The sequence below is a fragment of the Neopsephotus bourkii genome, unplaced genomic scaffold (assembly GCF_033783945.1).
Source record: "Neopsephotus bourkii isolate Nb327-2 ecotype Australia unplaced genomic scaffold, CSIRO-AGI_Nbou_v1 NB_1634, whole genome shotgun sequence".
Lineage (NCBI taxonomy): Eukaryota > Metazoa > Chordata > Aves > Psittaciformes > Psittacidae > Neopsephotus > Neopsephotus bourkii.
In genome coordinates, this window is record NW_026902109.1 from 1,006,222 (window position 1) to 1,022,235 (window position 16,014).

At 37.3% G+C, this 16,014-nt stretch overlaps 1 protein-coding gene across 13 annotated transcripts in view; it reads right to left on the minus strand.

Moving 5' to 3' along the window:
- Positions 1–1,385: 1,385 nt before the first annotated feature.
- The window catches only part of PCDH15 (protocadherin related 15), a 460,786-nt gene continuing 446,157 nt past the window's right edge, over positions 1,386–16,014 (minus strand). For 7 of the 13 annotated variants that reach the window (XM_061373824.1, XM_061373820.1, XM_061373821.1 and 4 more), the window contains 5 exons: positions 12,826–12,847; positions 11,325–11,363; positions 10,130–10,203; positions 9,151–9,283; positions 6,678–8,386 (listed from right to left, as the gene is read on the minus strand). In XM_061373824.1, the coding sequence (XP_061229808.1) occupies positions 6,809–8,386; positions 9,151–9,283; positions 10,130–10,203; positions 11,325–11,363; positions 12,826–12,847 (1,846 nt within the window). In that variant the 3' untranslated portion in view covers positions 6,678–6,808. Of the gene's footprint in view, positions 3,759–6,676; positions 8,387–9,150; positions 9,284–10,129; positions 10,204–11,324; positions 11,364–12,825; positions 12,848–16,014 lie in introns of those variants that run through there. The other 6 variants (XM_061373832.1, XM_061373828.1, XM_061373831.1 and 3 more) reach the window with 4 other exon arrangements.

Here is a 16,014-nt window from a genome sequence, read left to right on the forward strand (position 1 = left end):
TGATCGCACTGTAACAGCACTCTGTCAGCAGAAAGCACCAAGACAGACATGCACACTGTTGCACTATGCTTTCTCCCATACCAATTCAGGCAAATCCTGGATCAAGGGCTATCTACCATTATTGCATAAATGTCTTAAGCCTCCTAACATGTCCAAAATAGATCTGTGGGGCTTTCATTACAGTCTTGATCATAGTAGTATGTACTTGAACAAAGAAGGAAAAAAAAAGTTTCTAAGTTTCTCCTCACATTACTTTTTCTGCCTCATTGCACTGCCCTTCTACAGCCACACAGTTGGTCATTTGAATCTTGCTTATACTGAAAACATAGCAGGTGCTGTACTAAACCACAAAACTATCACTGCCTCCTTGGAGGAGTGTACAAGTTAAATCAGTGTCAGGAGCAATGATTATCACCTTGATAGCTAGGCAGTCAGAAGTTCTGCCACCCAGTGGCAAATGCCTTACACCAGCTTTACAAATTTCACTGGTTAAATAGCTGTAAATTATATCCCAAGACTCTGATCCGTTATTCTATTTACTGTATCCACCAAAGCCATGCTAATACTTCACTTCCCAAAGGAAAAGTGCCTTTTTTACCGTATCAGTCTGTACGGTTACTGATGTTGTTTTTCGTGCTTACTGAAAGCTCACAGTCTAAAATCATTAGTAATTTACCGTATGGCATCCCCCCAAAATAAAGATCTGAATTCTATATTGATTTACAGCATTACATCCCCAGAAAATAAAAGAATTTCATGAAGTCCTCTCTTTGCCAACAGTACGCAAGAATTTGAAAGTCACTGCAAGTTTAGCTAAATTGAGCTACATTTTAGATGGACCCCAGCCATTGCTGGAAAAATGAAATTTCTCATGCTCTTTGCATTGTGGGAAAAGTTTGGAGCATCTGGACAGCACAAAGGAGACAAACCTGAATTGACAGGTTTTGCCTTTGATAAGCATGCACAGCAATACTGACCACCAGTGTTAGATCTGATAATACTCCACAGAGCTGGAGCTAAAGCTGGTATTCCTGTGACTCTCTAGGAAAAGAAACATTTTTTTTTCCCCTCAGAAAATTGAGAGCAGCTGGAAGAAAATGTTTCTCTAAAACACATATGACCTTGTTGAAGTATTTAGTGAGAAATGAACTGACAGATCTTGCAATAAAAATGATGTAGTGAAATAATAACAGTATATTAAACTGGATTAAAACATAACATTTTACTAGTTATTTCAAAGAATAGATTTTTTTTCTTCCATCATTCTTATCTAAATATTCAGACTCTAACTGAGCTCCAAACAGCATTTTTTTTGTTGTTTTTTTGTTATGTACCAAGTGCAAATATGTCAAGATAAAAGAGTTAAGAGAAAGAAATACCAGGTCTTTGTTTTTTTTTCTTTGCATGGTAGGCTACATTGTGTTTCTCATGCCTAAAACCAAGCACCATCTCTCAAAATATTTGGTTGCAAACCTCAGCTTGAAAAGGAGGCATTTGACATAACTGTCACATTTACATTGGCATAACGTGAACAGCTTCTAAAAGACAAATATTAAGAGGAATTAAGGGTGAGAACCTGTGCAAGAGGAAAACAATCACAGTAGCAGAAGTCCATTTACTGCCAGAGCAGAACCAACAGTCATGGTCATCCAGATCTTGTGATGAAACTTCAACTATAGCAACAGGAAAAGAATGATGATACCAATAATTTCCTAATTGTAAACATTTATCTGTCGACTCTTTGTATCTTTCAAGAAGTATCCATATTGTTCTCACAACCAGCTCGATCTTACCCTGAAAAGAAATTTTGCGTAATACAACAGGACATGCTTCTTATGTGAATACATATCTTTTTTTTTTTTTTTTTCTTTCATATATTACATTGGAGAAAAATACTTCACTCTGTATTGCTAATCTCTTTTAGGTATTGGTGACTATGAACAGTGGCATTTCTCAGGTCCCTATTCAAGTTGTAATACAACACACTCACTACTTAGAGGTACAAATAGAAATTATAAGCAGGAGCTGAAATTTATGTGGGTTTTTTTTCCAAGTAATGCTTTCTTAAAGTTCTGACTCCCTTTGCCCCTCACAGATACGTTTATGCATATCAGCCTCGTAAAATATTCAGTTTTCATCCTCTTCACCATGATCCATTTGTCTTTTCAACAGGTTTATGTTCAACACTATTGAAGTGGAATAGTGATTACACCATTTAACCTACCAGCTATCTGGGCTTGAAATGCATCCATCCCTTTCCTATTAATTACTCTTTAATGCCTATTTCTATCACACAGACTCATGTATCATCCTGGTTTATTTCGGAGGAATATAGCCATAGGATGACAATTACTGATGAGCATAAAAACTGGAGCTAAAGACCATACAAAGAAGAAAACAGAACTGATGTGGGGAGAGGCAAAAAGATGAAAAACTAACTAGAGAAGAAAATTGGAATGCGGTAATTTACAAACGAAAATGAACAAACCACAGCCAGGTAACTCTGAACAAGATTAATTGCTACACATTTCCTTCCTCTTCACAACTTTTAGCTTATTTAATCTTCTATTCCACTTTTCTATGTAACAGTGCTATACTTTTACAAACTCTCATTCCACTCTTATGTGAGTTTGATAGCTGGGTATTGAGCGAGATCCTCTGTTTGCATAAACTGGTATATCACTACTGACTTTGGTAATGTTACTCAAATTTAAACCAGCCGAGGATATGCTCCATTGACTTTCATGGATTTATTTTTAATTTATTACTCTGAGTTCAGAAGCAAGAGCTCTGGATATAGATCTCGAACATATGCAGACAATTTCCAAATCTAAACAGTAGAGCCACAAGTACCATACAGAAAAACAAGCTAGGCGTGTATAGAACTGTCTGAAAAGTTAACCAAATGTTGCTGTGCATTTATTAATAGTTTACTGTTTATTAAACAATAAATTAAGATCCAAAAAACCTAATTAATTTAAATGAAGTATTGCTTAGTGAAATGGGAGCCTGTCAAAATAATTGTTGGGAGGACAATTAATTGGTACAAATGTGAGTGCAAATTTTGTTTTTAAACTTTAAAGCGTGTCATTCGTAGTATACAATGTATGTGCACAATACAAATTTCATACATTTTCCTCAGTGACAATAAAAAGCGCAGTTTATTATAAACTGAAGTAAAAATAAAATAAAATCAAATAAAATCACAGTTTTGTCATTGGTATGTGAAGGTTGTTCCAAGGGCCCATCCAGAGCTCCTCTTCATCCGACTGCGTGTGTTCACTGTGTGACTCCAAGGGCTCTTTGACATCCTCATTATCAACAACTGATTCTTGCTCTTCTGTGCTTTTCATTTTGGACCCCCCTGGCTTTGTTACTATATTTTCAGCCCCTACAGTAGAGGAAGCAAATGAGACACTGCAAGGTCTTGTGTTCATTTTATCACTAGAAGATGGTCCCTTTGACAACGTGTTCAGTGGGACATTCTCCTCATGTGTCACTGCAAGCTTGTCCAGTTTCTTGAACTGTTTCCCCAGCCTCACTGGAGACGTGACTTTTAAATTATTCCCAAGGCAAACACGCCGGGTTCTGACAACAGAGCCATTCTGTGCAATGTAGATGTTACCGTTGATGTTGTTTTGAATATTCGGGTTATTAAGACGATTCCTCTGGCTGGAATCAGGAGCGCTGTCTTCCCCAGTGGAGCTGGTCTCATACTCTGGGTCGACGACCAACTTAATCTTTTTCTTTCTGGCCCACTGTTTGACAACAAACAGAAATGTTATTAAACCTTAGCACTATTTCTTACATTTTCCTGCCCTTTTTCCATCTGTTTTTTTATCTTGTCTTTCATCTACAGACTCATATGAATTTTTACTAGCTTGGTCTTTTGTACCATTCCTTTTAGCTTATACACAGATCTTTCTTAATTGTTGTGATTACCACTGTGTGCCTCTATTATATATACCTAATGCTTGAACACAGAAACAATGCCTTGTATTAAAAAGTTGTAAGACTGATAAATCCATGTTAGTTTATGAACAGCACAATGCAAGACAGAGTGTATAAAAACTGATGTTTTTTTGTTCAGATTTGGAAAGTAGTTACAAATTTGGGTTTTTTGGTTTGGGGTTTTTTGGTTTGTTTGGACTTTTTGTTGTTGTTTTTTTTTGTTTGTTTGTTTTGTTTGTTTTCAACAGATTCATTCAGCTATGCGCCAGTTAAGTAGAAGTGCACCTTCATTGAAGAATCCTGAGAATGGAGATATTACTTTCTGAAAGGAAGCTTCCGTGTATCACAATACTAATACAAGATAGTAAGCCAGTCATATTTTGACAAAGCAGTGTCTCAGTTTGTCTTACAAAGAAAAACAATTAGATTAATAACCCCTTCTAACAGAAACTAGAAGGCACTGACAATGAAGCCATTGTGTAAACGACACTTATAAGAAACTTCTGTACTGATGAGTTAATGCTAGGATGGCCTTAGAATTTCTTCCAGAGCATTACTACATTGTAAATTCAGTGCAGAAATGGCATTGAGCAGGTCTGTTTTATATGCACAACACATCAGGCAGAGAAAGATCTTGGGACCTACACAAGGGAAACTCTCAGGCACGATGTTTGTAAAATTGGCTCATTAAAAGAAGAAAAACTTGATATAAGACTCTGTGCCATTTCCAATTGAGTGGAATCTTTGGTGTTAAATGGGAGATGGTTGAGAAGAGAGACTTCAGATTTTATGTAATTTTTATATTTTTTAAAAGACTTAATGTAAACGATTTCCATGTTGCTGGGACTTTGTACTAATAATGATTACGCAAAACACACTACTTATTTTAATTTATAATTGATCTTTTTAAAATAAATGCCTCCTTTCAGTAGACTGAAACAAGCTATTACCATTCTTGAATTAATAATGAAAACACTGTTATTTCACTAAGGCAGCAGATACCATCACAGTTAACTCCACTGCAATACATACGCATGCATACAATAAAAGCCAGTTTTTAGAGAAAGAAAATCATGCAAGGTACAAACAGTGGCGATTACTCTTAAACTTCTGAGAAGTTATACTTCATAGAAATTATTTAGATGCCTACTCTTTTGCTCCTGATAAAGACATACAATTTTCTTCACACAGATATATTCAGGTGGATGAAAAGACTGAGTAGTTTAAATGGGATTTATGTTAAAACACTCTGTGCAGCGACAACTCTGTGCTATGTGGGAATGAAAAGGTTAGATAAGCAATCATAAATCTAGTTCACATTTCAACTGGAATTAAAGACAGTAGTTTTAAAATTACTATCATGCTTTGCAACTGAACACCAGCTGTCCTGCCAAGGTAACTCCACAGCAGGCTCAAGTTCCTTAAAAATACAAACATTTTTCTCTCCCTCGTCTAACAGAGACTTCATGGCAGAGCTTTTCTGCATATGTCAGAATTTGTAATAGCTTTAAAGTACTCACAAGACTAATCCAATACTGGCTCAAAACTTTAACTTTATTTAGGCTTCTTATGGCTTATTTGGATAAATCTAGTGGTTGTGAAACAACTCCATGGCTGTGGGTAAATGAAGCACAGACAGCTTGTTGGTATACAAAGCCTACAAACTGTGTGCTGACAGAACTGATAAGAGCTCTGTGAGGAGATATAGCATTCAAAGTTTGCTTATTACAAGAAAATGAAAAGGCCATTTGTGCTGTCAATAACACAGGTCCTTCCTATGCAATCATGCTCATTCTGAGCTGAATTGTGCTAATGGAAGCACTACAAAAGTTCTCTACTGAATGACATCAGATATTGCAGGATACTGAATTTTAAAAGGCAAATACCAAGATGTACAATATAGATGCTGGTTACCTTCAGCAACACTTTGCTGTTATACATGTCAAACTTTTAAACAGATGTTTAAAAAAATAATGAAATCACTGTATTGTTAGATGGGAAGGACAGATGCTGGCAATGTAATCCATTTTCTGACAGAGCTCACTTTACTCACCTACCTCTGCATTCCTGTCTTGTACATCACTGGTACCTGAAACCTGAATCACATGACCCAGAAACAGTGTAATCCCAGCTCTGCTAGTAACACTCTGCAGTTTTAGAAGCATTGCTTTGCTGCAGTTTCAGTTGTCTTCCCTGCAAACAGGGCTAATATTTACAGAAGAGAACTCATTTGAAGATTAGCAAATGTATGATGGGAATGTTGTATGGCTTCACATAAAGTGAAACCATGGATGACTTCACATAAAGTGAAACCATGTATGACTTCTAAGTCTTCTCATCGTCATTCCTGTTCTTCACTGAATTCCAGGTTTTGCCCTTTTTCTTTCCTGCAGAATTCCATTTTGTGACAAACACAACCTCCATGAACACAGGCTCCTTAATAGGGTTGTGCCATCAGGTTCACCAAGCTATCCATTACAGCTAAAGCAAAATGCAACGCTACTTCAGAATGTGCGCAATTCAAAAAGGATTAAATCTAAGAAACAATGCAATGCCTCTTTAACCACATTACTGAAGCTAGCAGAGAAAAAGAAGTAATCCTTCATGCCACTGCTTAATGAAAATTAATTTTTCTATATCTACCATTAAGTATACCTGAGTAGTGTCTCAGGAATTACATTAATTTGGTTTTACACTGTTTATCCTTGACAGGATTCAAATGCTGAAGCAATAAGCTTTAGCATTTTCTTTTTGGCTATCTTTAGGCAAGTGTGTATTTCTTAGGAAAGACCACACAGAAGGCACAGCAAACAAGATCATTCTTCACTGCAAAATGTTCACCTACTGTTGCTCCTTTTTAAAAGGATGTAGAATCACCAGCAGTCTCTGACTCTGTAATGGCAGTATCCAGCGTCTCATCTGACTGGGACTGACTGTTTTCCTGGGACATCTTTTTCTTAATTTTCTTTCTTTTTGTGTTGGTGTCAGAACTTTGATTCTCAGACTCAGGAGAAGTAGTGGTTTTACCAGAAGTGGCACTATTTGTGCTTTTTGTCGCTTTAGTTCCCTTGGAAGTAACACTGATTTCACTTTCTAGACAAGAAGATTCATTCTTACTGATAGCTTCCTCCCTGTCACTAGCATCTGTATCAGCCTCTTCTGTGCTTTCACCTACGCTATCCTTACCATTAACAACTGATTTTCCTTTCTTGTCCTCTTCAGTGGCATACATTTTTGCCTTGGCGGATGTCTCAGAAACTGCCTTATTTGCGTTACCTGCTATCTCATCAGGGATTGCACTAACTTGCTCGGCATCCACTTGTTCATCTTCTTCTGACACTTCTTCTATTGTTTCTTCTATTTCAAGGCTGGCAGAAGAGGTTTTGCTCTTATAGCTGGATCCTGAAGCTTTCTTGTAGCTCGTTTCCCTTTCACTACCTGATACATTAGAGATAAGACTTGATTTATGGCTGGATTGCCTTGCTCTGCCACAAGAGCTACCTTCCCTACTTTTTATACTGGACCTTTCAGTGCTTCTTCTACTGCTGGACCTGCTACTCCCTGATTTGCTGTATGAACTTCGTGTAGATGAGCTCTTTGACAGGCTGCCATCTTCATCACTGTCAGAGTCTTCCTCATCATCATCCTCTTCAGATGAGTCCTCCTCTGATTCACTGCTAGAGCTGGATTCGGAGTCATCATCAGAATCCCCAAAATCATGCCCAGTTTCTTCATCCGAATCCACAGTACTTTCAGTGGCTTCATCTTGGTCCAGAGTAATTTTCAAGTAGTCTTTATCTTCTGACTCTGAGCCAGAGCTGCTACTTTTCACTGATGATTCATCTGAAGTGTATTTTCTTCTCTTCTTTTTCTTCTTCTCATAATCACTATCCTCATGTTCACTCTCTGCTGTGATATTTATTGAAACTCCTGATTTTGCTCTTTCATATTCTTCCTCTCCTTTTCCTCTTGCATGCACTAAATCTTTGCTAATAGGCTCTTGAAATTTTCTGGAGACACTAATGCGTTTTAACACATGATTAAGTTTTCTCATCGAAGGCCTGTCATCTGTCGATTTCTGAAAGTAACTCCCCCTGATAATCATACTTTTCTCACCGTCCACTTGGCGAGCTGACATCAACTTGGCATAACTGGAATCTTTCCTACCACCCTTCACTTTATGCAGAATCATTGGGAATATCTTTGCTTTCTTCCATGGAGAATGAGCAGACTCAGTTTTTCCTACTGTTTTGTGAGCACTGACTGCTACGCGACTTAAATGCATCACTGCTTTTAGTTTCCTTTTCCCCTGGCTGGTCCTATATACTCTTCCATGTCTAGGATCCATCCCACCACCTAAAGGTCTACGTTCTATCTGAGCCCCTGCTCTCTGGCTTATACCTCTGGTTGAAGGACCTCTGCCTTGAATCATCCCCTGCAAATCATGAAAATGGAACTTGATTACAATTTGAAAGATAGCTATTGTGAAAACTTGTACCCTAAAATAAATCAGTAGGAACAAATGCAACACTTTTCCCAGCATACCTTACCTGTTTAGAATAGCTTTTTACCAAAGTTATGGGGAAAGTTATACTTCTAGAATAGGCTGCAATTACAAAACTACCTTATTCTACAACAGGGAAAAGTACTGGCTCAGAAATGTTACCTCTTCTCATTTAATTAAAATCCATGGATTTAAATACTGGTATTTCTGCAAATCAGATTTTAGAAAAGGGAACATTTATGTCAAGCTTTTTCTGGCTGCCACTGACATTTTAAAATTTCTTTACATTCAATTGTGAACTTTATGATAAATGAGTTCAGGTGACTGCTTTTCTCAGTGGAAAATCACCAGTTATAGGCTGAATATTAGTAACACACCATTTGGTTAACAATATAAAATCATATTACCTAAGGCTATGAGGATTTTTCTTTGTAATCGAAATCTACATCAAGGGAAAAATAGATGTGGCTATTAAAAGAAACTTCACAATTCCTTTTTATTTCTAGAATAAGGGAAAGAGGTGCTGACACAAACTTTACCAGTCATTAGAAGGGCAAGCAATGATTAGCATTGGCAGAGCTGCTTATTAGGTATATACAGAATGCCATTTTCTAATCAATTACAAAATACATCTGACAAACATTTAATGGTCCCTTTTGTTGCAGAGGTAGAATCAACACACCAGAGCTACTTACCTCTTCTGCTGCTGAGCCATGTGGACTATAGTAGTAGCCACCATCATTCTCCACCATGACTTCCCCATACTCATCGTACATCCCCGAAGGAGACAGCAGTCGGCGGCGGCTTCCATACTGAGGCAGTTCATACCTGGCAAAACCACCATTTTCTTTTCATAATGTGCACCAATGTGTTCACATGTGTCTCCACACACAGCAACAAATGCACATGTTCACATTCCCAAAGAACATGAATTTATTTGCTCACTTTTCTCTCTGCCTTTCAAAAGATTATTATTCTTTTTTCCTTAGTGGTAACACAATCCAAAACCTCTTCTTATTGCAATTGCCCGCAAGCCCATGAAAGCTACAAGGTGACCTTAGGGTGTCTCTGGGATCAGTCAAGAATCCCCCAACTACAGTGACCTTCTTTACAGATCACTAGACCTGATTTTTGGAGGATCCTTTTTATAATTAGGGAATGAAAGAGCAGGTTCCTTGGGATCAGTTCTGGAGAATCCCTGTGAGCTTGTAAAAACAGCAATAATCCTTAAAGTGCTTTCAGTCAGATGGGCATTATCAGAACAAGGCAGGATGAAATTTTTCTACATAAACGTAAAAGGCCAGACAGTGGCTGGGAATTGTGAGCACAGAGTAGCTACTGTACTCAGGCTGGTGAGCCATAAAAGGGGAGCAGATGATGGAAATTTATTCCCAAGGCAGCAGAAATATGTAAACAAAAAAGTGAATATGAAACCAGCATGATAGCTGGGGTATACACTCTCCAAGCATAATAGATTCCTAAAGAAGCAGGGATTTATACAACACCCCCTTAACTTTTAAAAATAGTTTTGTTGTCAGTGCATGACTTTGTGGACACACAGATTAAAGTAATCCTGAGGTGAAGGGAAATGTCCAGATTACATGCTGTAAAAAGAAGTATCACCAACCTGGAAAACAGCATTTTCAGAAACATAGAGGAAAAATTAAAATATACCCATGCTCATAGCTGTAGTAATCTTGCCCATAGTATTCCTGTCCTGGATCAATTCCAGACTCCATACTTAACTCCTGTCAAAACAGAAACACTGAGTGAATGCACAGTTACACACAACGACTGATGAAAAAGGAGCATAGAAAAGTATATTAAAGTGCAAAAAGCAAAATAAATTTAATAATCTGAGGAACACTTAAAACTGTCAAAAGCCATAATGAGAAGCCTACAGTAGCTTTAAATGACCCCTTCTGTTGTGTACTCTCTGGGAGTAACTGTCTGAAATCAGCTAAATGCAGACACTATTATGGTTCTGGGACACTGTCTCACATATGCTGTACAAAACCCTCATTCAGTAACTGGAATGGACTCTGCAAATACACTGTCACTTCTTGCACCTCTCTCAAAGGAAAAAAACTGCATTGAAAGATTAGGACAATTTTACCTACATTGCTTTCCAGGACTCTTAAAATGTTTTCTCAAACATCAACAATCATGAGCAGCACTGGACTAAGCTAAATACTTTTTTTGTATCCTACAAAAGTGGCATGCATGTTGCCTCTATCTCACAGCTTCCTATAGGTTTTCCTTCTGTCCAATGAAAAGTTGTGTCAGAGCATCTCATTGTAATTACTTATAACAACTGCAGAAATTATCACTATTCTGTACCACAAAAACACCATCAATAGCAATGTGTCACAAAAGCTACATCTGCTCTATTGCTTATTCTGGAAATGATACTGGGTCTGAAAGATCTGAAATAGAAAGTACTTGGTTTATAATTCAGACCTGCCTTTCACTTCATAGCAGTGTCCTAATGCTTCCATTACCCTGACAGGCCAACTGCTTAGTTCATCTCAAGGTACGATAATCAATTATCAGTTGACTGACATCTTAAAAAACAGACTGCAGTTGGACAGTGAGGAAATTACTCTTTCTGTGAATCTGGACATGAAACTAGGAAAGCTTTTAGTCTGTGTGATCCAAGTCTATGGGGGCAGCTGAAAGATACTCAAAGGGAAAATACAAAGATGTAGTAAATTTGAGGTATTTACATAAATGTGAAAACAATGTTGGGACTTTCCTTTTTATCTACGAGTCAGGGAAAAATATTACTTAAGACAAGTTTTTATCAGGAAATTATGTAAAAGCCATTAAAAAGTTATAGAATAATTAAGAAATAAAAAAATAGAGGTACCTCTGGTCTGAGAAGAGAAGGTCTCAGTAACTGCTGTTGCTACAGAAAAAAAAAATCAGAAAGGGGTTAATTAGGCAGCAGTAATTAGGATGCAGGTAATTTGTGTTTCAGTTAAGAATGGAAAGAAATCCTAAAAACATAGGTGTTTCTTGTACAGTAGTCACCTGGGTACTTCCATACTAAGTAAGAAGTAGAACACTGCTAAGCACCTGAGGTAATAAAATAACTTTGCAGTCCACTATTACTTTTACCTAATAAAAAGATCAAATTCCCAGTTTATGTGGTGATTATCTAAATTATTCAACTTAACCTCTATCAGGGCCCAAGAAAACTATCATGTGGTGTATGCTGGAGACAGCAGGGAGACAATGGCAGACAAAAATCATCCACAACAGGGTGAAAGCAAATCTGTGGGAATCTGCAGTAGTGGCAGTGATTCAGCCATTAAAAACCTGAAGTGATCTGATTTCTTACCCAAGCTTCTACTGCAATACCATCACTTTAAATCTCTATCTATTCTCAGATACTTCTGTGGCTTTTAACTGAGTACTCTGCAACCACAAATACACTTTAATTCTCAATATCAGTAAGACAGTGAAGGATTATCTCACTTGTTTTCTCTACAGCTTATGTGTGATTTCTTTCTGTATGCAGCACACAATGAGAAAAGCATGTTCACATGAGGGAAAACACCCCATCAGGCTGCATGGAGGATGATATGGCTGTTCTTAGGTGTGTCACAGCTAAACACAGATCATGTTTGGTAGTCATGTTGTTAATTACTCTCCAGCTGTTTTGTACATTAGAATCAGATTTACTCTGGAAAATCAATCAGGAAAACCAAGTTCTGGTATTGACCCCATACTCCCCCTAAAACTTGATGGTGCTCTATTAAGTTTCTTGGCCAAAAGCAGGCCCTGAGAGATAGGGATGTTCTGTATCCAAACTGAGATACATAAATCGACTCTACAACGGGAGGAAAATTCACAGCAGAACAACAGAAGTCTTGCAATTTGCAAGACAATACAGAATAAGGAGCTCCAGATACACTTCTTAAGGTTAGTAAAATTGACCTAGCTCTCAGCCCTGAATGTCAGCCTTTATATCTGAAATGTATTTTAGATAACTTTCCAATTATTAAGTGAGTTTGCTTAGATTTCTGAAAGAAACGCTCTGTGCTATTTACTGCTGAAGAAAAAGATGTTGTGAGAACAACAGAGTACACTGAGTTACCGAGAAGATCTATGTAGTCCATTACCTGGCCTGTAACAGTGGGCAGTGGCGTGTCATAAGAAAACAGAGAAGTCATGGAGGGAATTCCACGGCAAATTGCTTTTGGCAGTTTGTCAAGCAGCAATAGCCATCTCCTAACCTGCAAGTTACATTTGTGCCGCAACAGTGAACCACTTCATATTTCTGTCTCTGTTTCACAACACAGGTTGCATGGGAAAAGTATGCTGATGTAATTAATATTTTAAGTGTAACTGGGGAGCAGCCTTACCTCTTGCTGTGCATATCCTCGCCTAGAAGTCAAAAAAAAAAAGAAAAAGAAAAATAATTAGTATACTTCTGTGAGACTACATAAAGATGCACACTGCCATTTTTTTCTGGAGAGAGGTGAAAAGATAATGTGATTACAAATATTACTAGCAAGAAAAGAAATATATATCTACAAATACAAAAAATGTTTTTATTTAGATTTGCTCTGGACATGAGTCATTGCATGAGAAAGGCTAGTGAAACTTTAGGATCTTTTCTTGCTTTAGATTACAAATGAATGAGAAGAAATCCCCAATCCCCAAAAGCCAGAGAGCCAGTGCACCCTGTGGAACTCAGCAAAGGGAAAGGGGTGAATGCTGTGTTTGGCTTTCCTTGTGTTCTTGTGGCAGACATCCTGCGAGTCAACCTCTCTGTTGCCTCAGAGACCTACAGAGACCATCTACAAAGAGACTCTGTTATTTCACGCATCTGCTTAAGCAGTAAAACAGTTTCTCTTCTACTTCTGGACTTCCTGTATTCACTCAGGACTTACCAGAAATTGGCCTGGAGCTTCTATTACTAATTTCTTGTAGAATGTAATGTAGAAATGTTACACGTTTCCTAACATTTGCTCAGCAGGGGGGAGTTAAATTATTTTTGCTATCTATGATTATTTTGCCAAAGGCCTTATGCTTTTGATCTTACTGGAAATTTTCTGTTGTTTTAATTCCTTTTCTTGGAGCCATTCAAATGCATGGCAAATGCAGTTGTGTCCATCAAGTTCTCTAAGCTTACATTTTGTGACAGGAGATTAAAATTGCTTGGACAAAATTAGGGAACAAAAATTTAGGTCTTAGCATTATTATTAAGGATAAGCTTAGCTTTTCTTTGTTTTTGTTTTTGTTTTTGTTTTTTCTAAAGAAAGAAAGGGTAAATGCTCAAAATTATGTTGAGCTTAACCTCGTACACATACAGCAGTCAATAGAAAGACTTTAATTACACATGAGTAAATAATAAAGAACAGAGTAGAAGTCCTCTTACTCTTTAATATCACAATCTATGAAGTTTACTATTAATATTCAGCACATGGAATTGATTATTAGCATTAAATTAATGCTGTTGCCCATATAATATAAATTAATGAACAGCTGAAATGAAGATTTATCATTGAAAAATCATCTGTAACTTTTCAAAGCCCACTTGAGGAACACTGTTTAGTTTCCATATTGCCTACACAATCTTCAGATAAAGAAGGTCTTGTGTTGCACAGAAGATAAGTAAGCCTATTATTCTTAATTGCTCTCAAGTAGTCACCATATTGCAGATTAAAAGCATAAGTAATTCTAATTAAATTTGGAATTCAACTTGCTTAAAAATAGCACTATGCTGTGTTTTGACGGATGCTTATACTCTTATATTTTTGTAGGGCCATGATTAGAGGAGAAAAAAAAAAAAAACACAAAAGACAAAAAATACCCATTCACTCAATACAGCACAAGGACCTATTGTGACAAAATGGCAAAGGTCAAACTAACATAATTTGATTCCAGGAAGTAATTAAAGCACTCTACCAAGGGAAGACTTGCTTCTGGATAAACTTTATCAGCCAGACTTCACTGCAGTCAGTCAGAGAAATCTTCAATGCAAAATGGGAAACAAGGACATAGTGCCTATGATAATGATTATTATATGACAGCTAGTATACGCTGGTGGTACTTAACATGAAAAATAAAACAAGAATGAAATTAGATGTAGAAAATCTGCCAACAACCTTTCACAGGTCTGTACTGCTAACACAGGTTAAAGGGACTGTGATTTGCTTAAATTTTCCAAATTACTGACATCCCAGCAGGCATTTGCTATTTTGTACTTTCTGTGTGTTTTCATACTAAAAACAAAAGCATTGTAAGCCCAAATACTACAGATAGTACTCAGAGGACACAACTGCTTACAAATTTGCCCTAACTCTTAAGATGGAGGCTTCCTGCAGTTCATAGCTGAAACTGAGAAGAAAGATTCTGGAAGGGAGATGAATAATGAGATGAAATTGCTTGATTTCAGCTTTGCAAACAGGTTTGCAAAGAAGCACTCCCCACTGATGCAATCTCTGCTCCTGCTCAGAACTAAGCCCAGTCAAACCCATGATGAAAGGATGAGAGATATATCCAGTGTCACATATTACCCTAATTAACCAAATCAGAAAATCTGAAGACACATCAATACACATATACGCTCAACTTCTCACCAGCTACTATACTGGATATAATGTTTTGTAGTGCTGCAGAACTGCAGTAGCATCCAGACATTTCAATGGAACAGAACTTCCCTGGGTTAGGTTAAAAATACATGCTCTTGGTACAGTTTCTTTCTCGGCCTAACAGAATAATTTTTTAGCAAAGGCTATTAAAAAATTAGCAGGAGAGCAAAGGTTGCATTAATTCCAGAAAAAATGAAACTGGGTTTTGTAAATCTTCTGACTTAGTAAAGGTTTTCAGATAGAGGAAGCAGGTGTTCCTCATTAGTAAAGAGATGATCACCATGACCTCCCTAGACTCTTCTGAGACTGGTGGAACTAAATATTTGAAAAGGAGCTCATGTGAGACGTCAATTCTTTTGGCTTAAGGAATGCCAGAAATAGTTGCAGCTGAATAACTTCATTGGTGTTAATGCTGTGAATCACTAAACACTTGCAGGTTTGCTGCATGACACTGCACACTGCAAAATCAGGTCATAATTGTCTCACATTTCAGTAGTGATGCAATGAACTGCACAAAAGCATTTGGTGTGGGTCTACAAGACCCCCTCAAGGGCTGATCCATTATGAACATGCTTAGCACAGTAATATCTCATGCTCATCTCTCCACACTTTTCACTGTCCCATTGTCTGCATGGCAGGACCATAGCAGACACACAGAAGGAAGTAAACATGTGAGCCGTCTTCCAATTCTGGCTCTTGAAAGTTTCTCTACCTAATAACCGCTGAACTTTGACATTATGCTGCACTTGTGCCACCCTTCGAGAATTTAGCATCATTAGCAGGTATTCCACATATTTGCATCTAATAAATTATACAGATTCTGCTACAAAAAAAATGTTATGATCAATCATCATTTCCCTCATACATACACATGTATGAGTTTAGCCCAACAAGAGTTTTAAGTAAAGAAAAATTCTAATGTAAAGTGAAACTTGTGTGATGGAGTTCATGGAG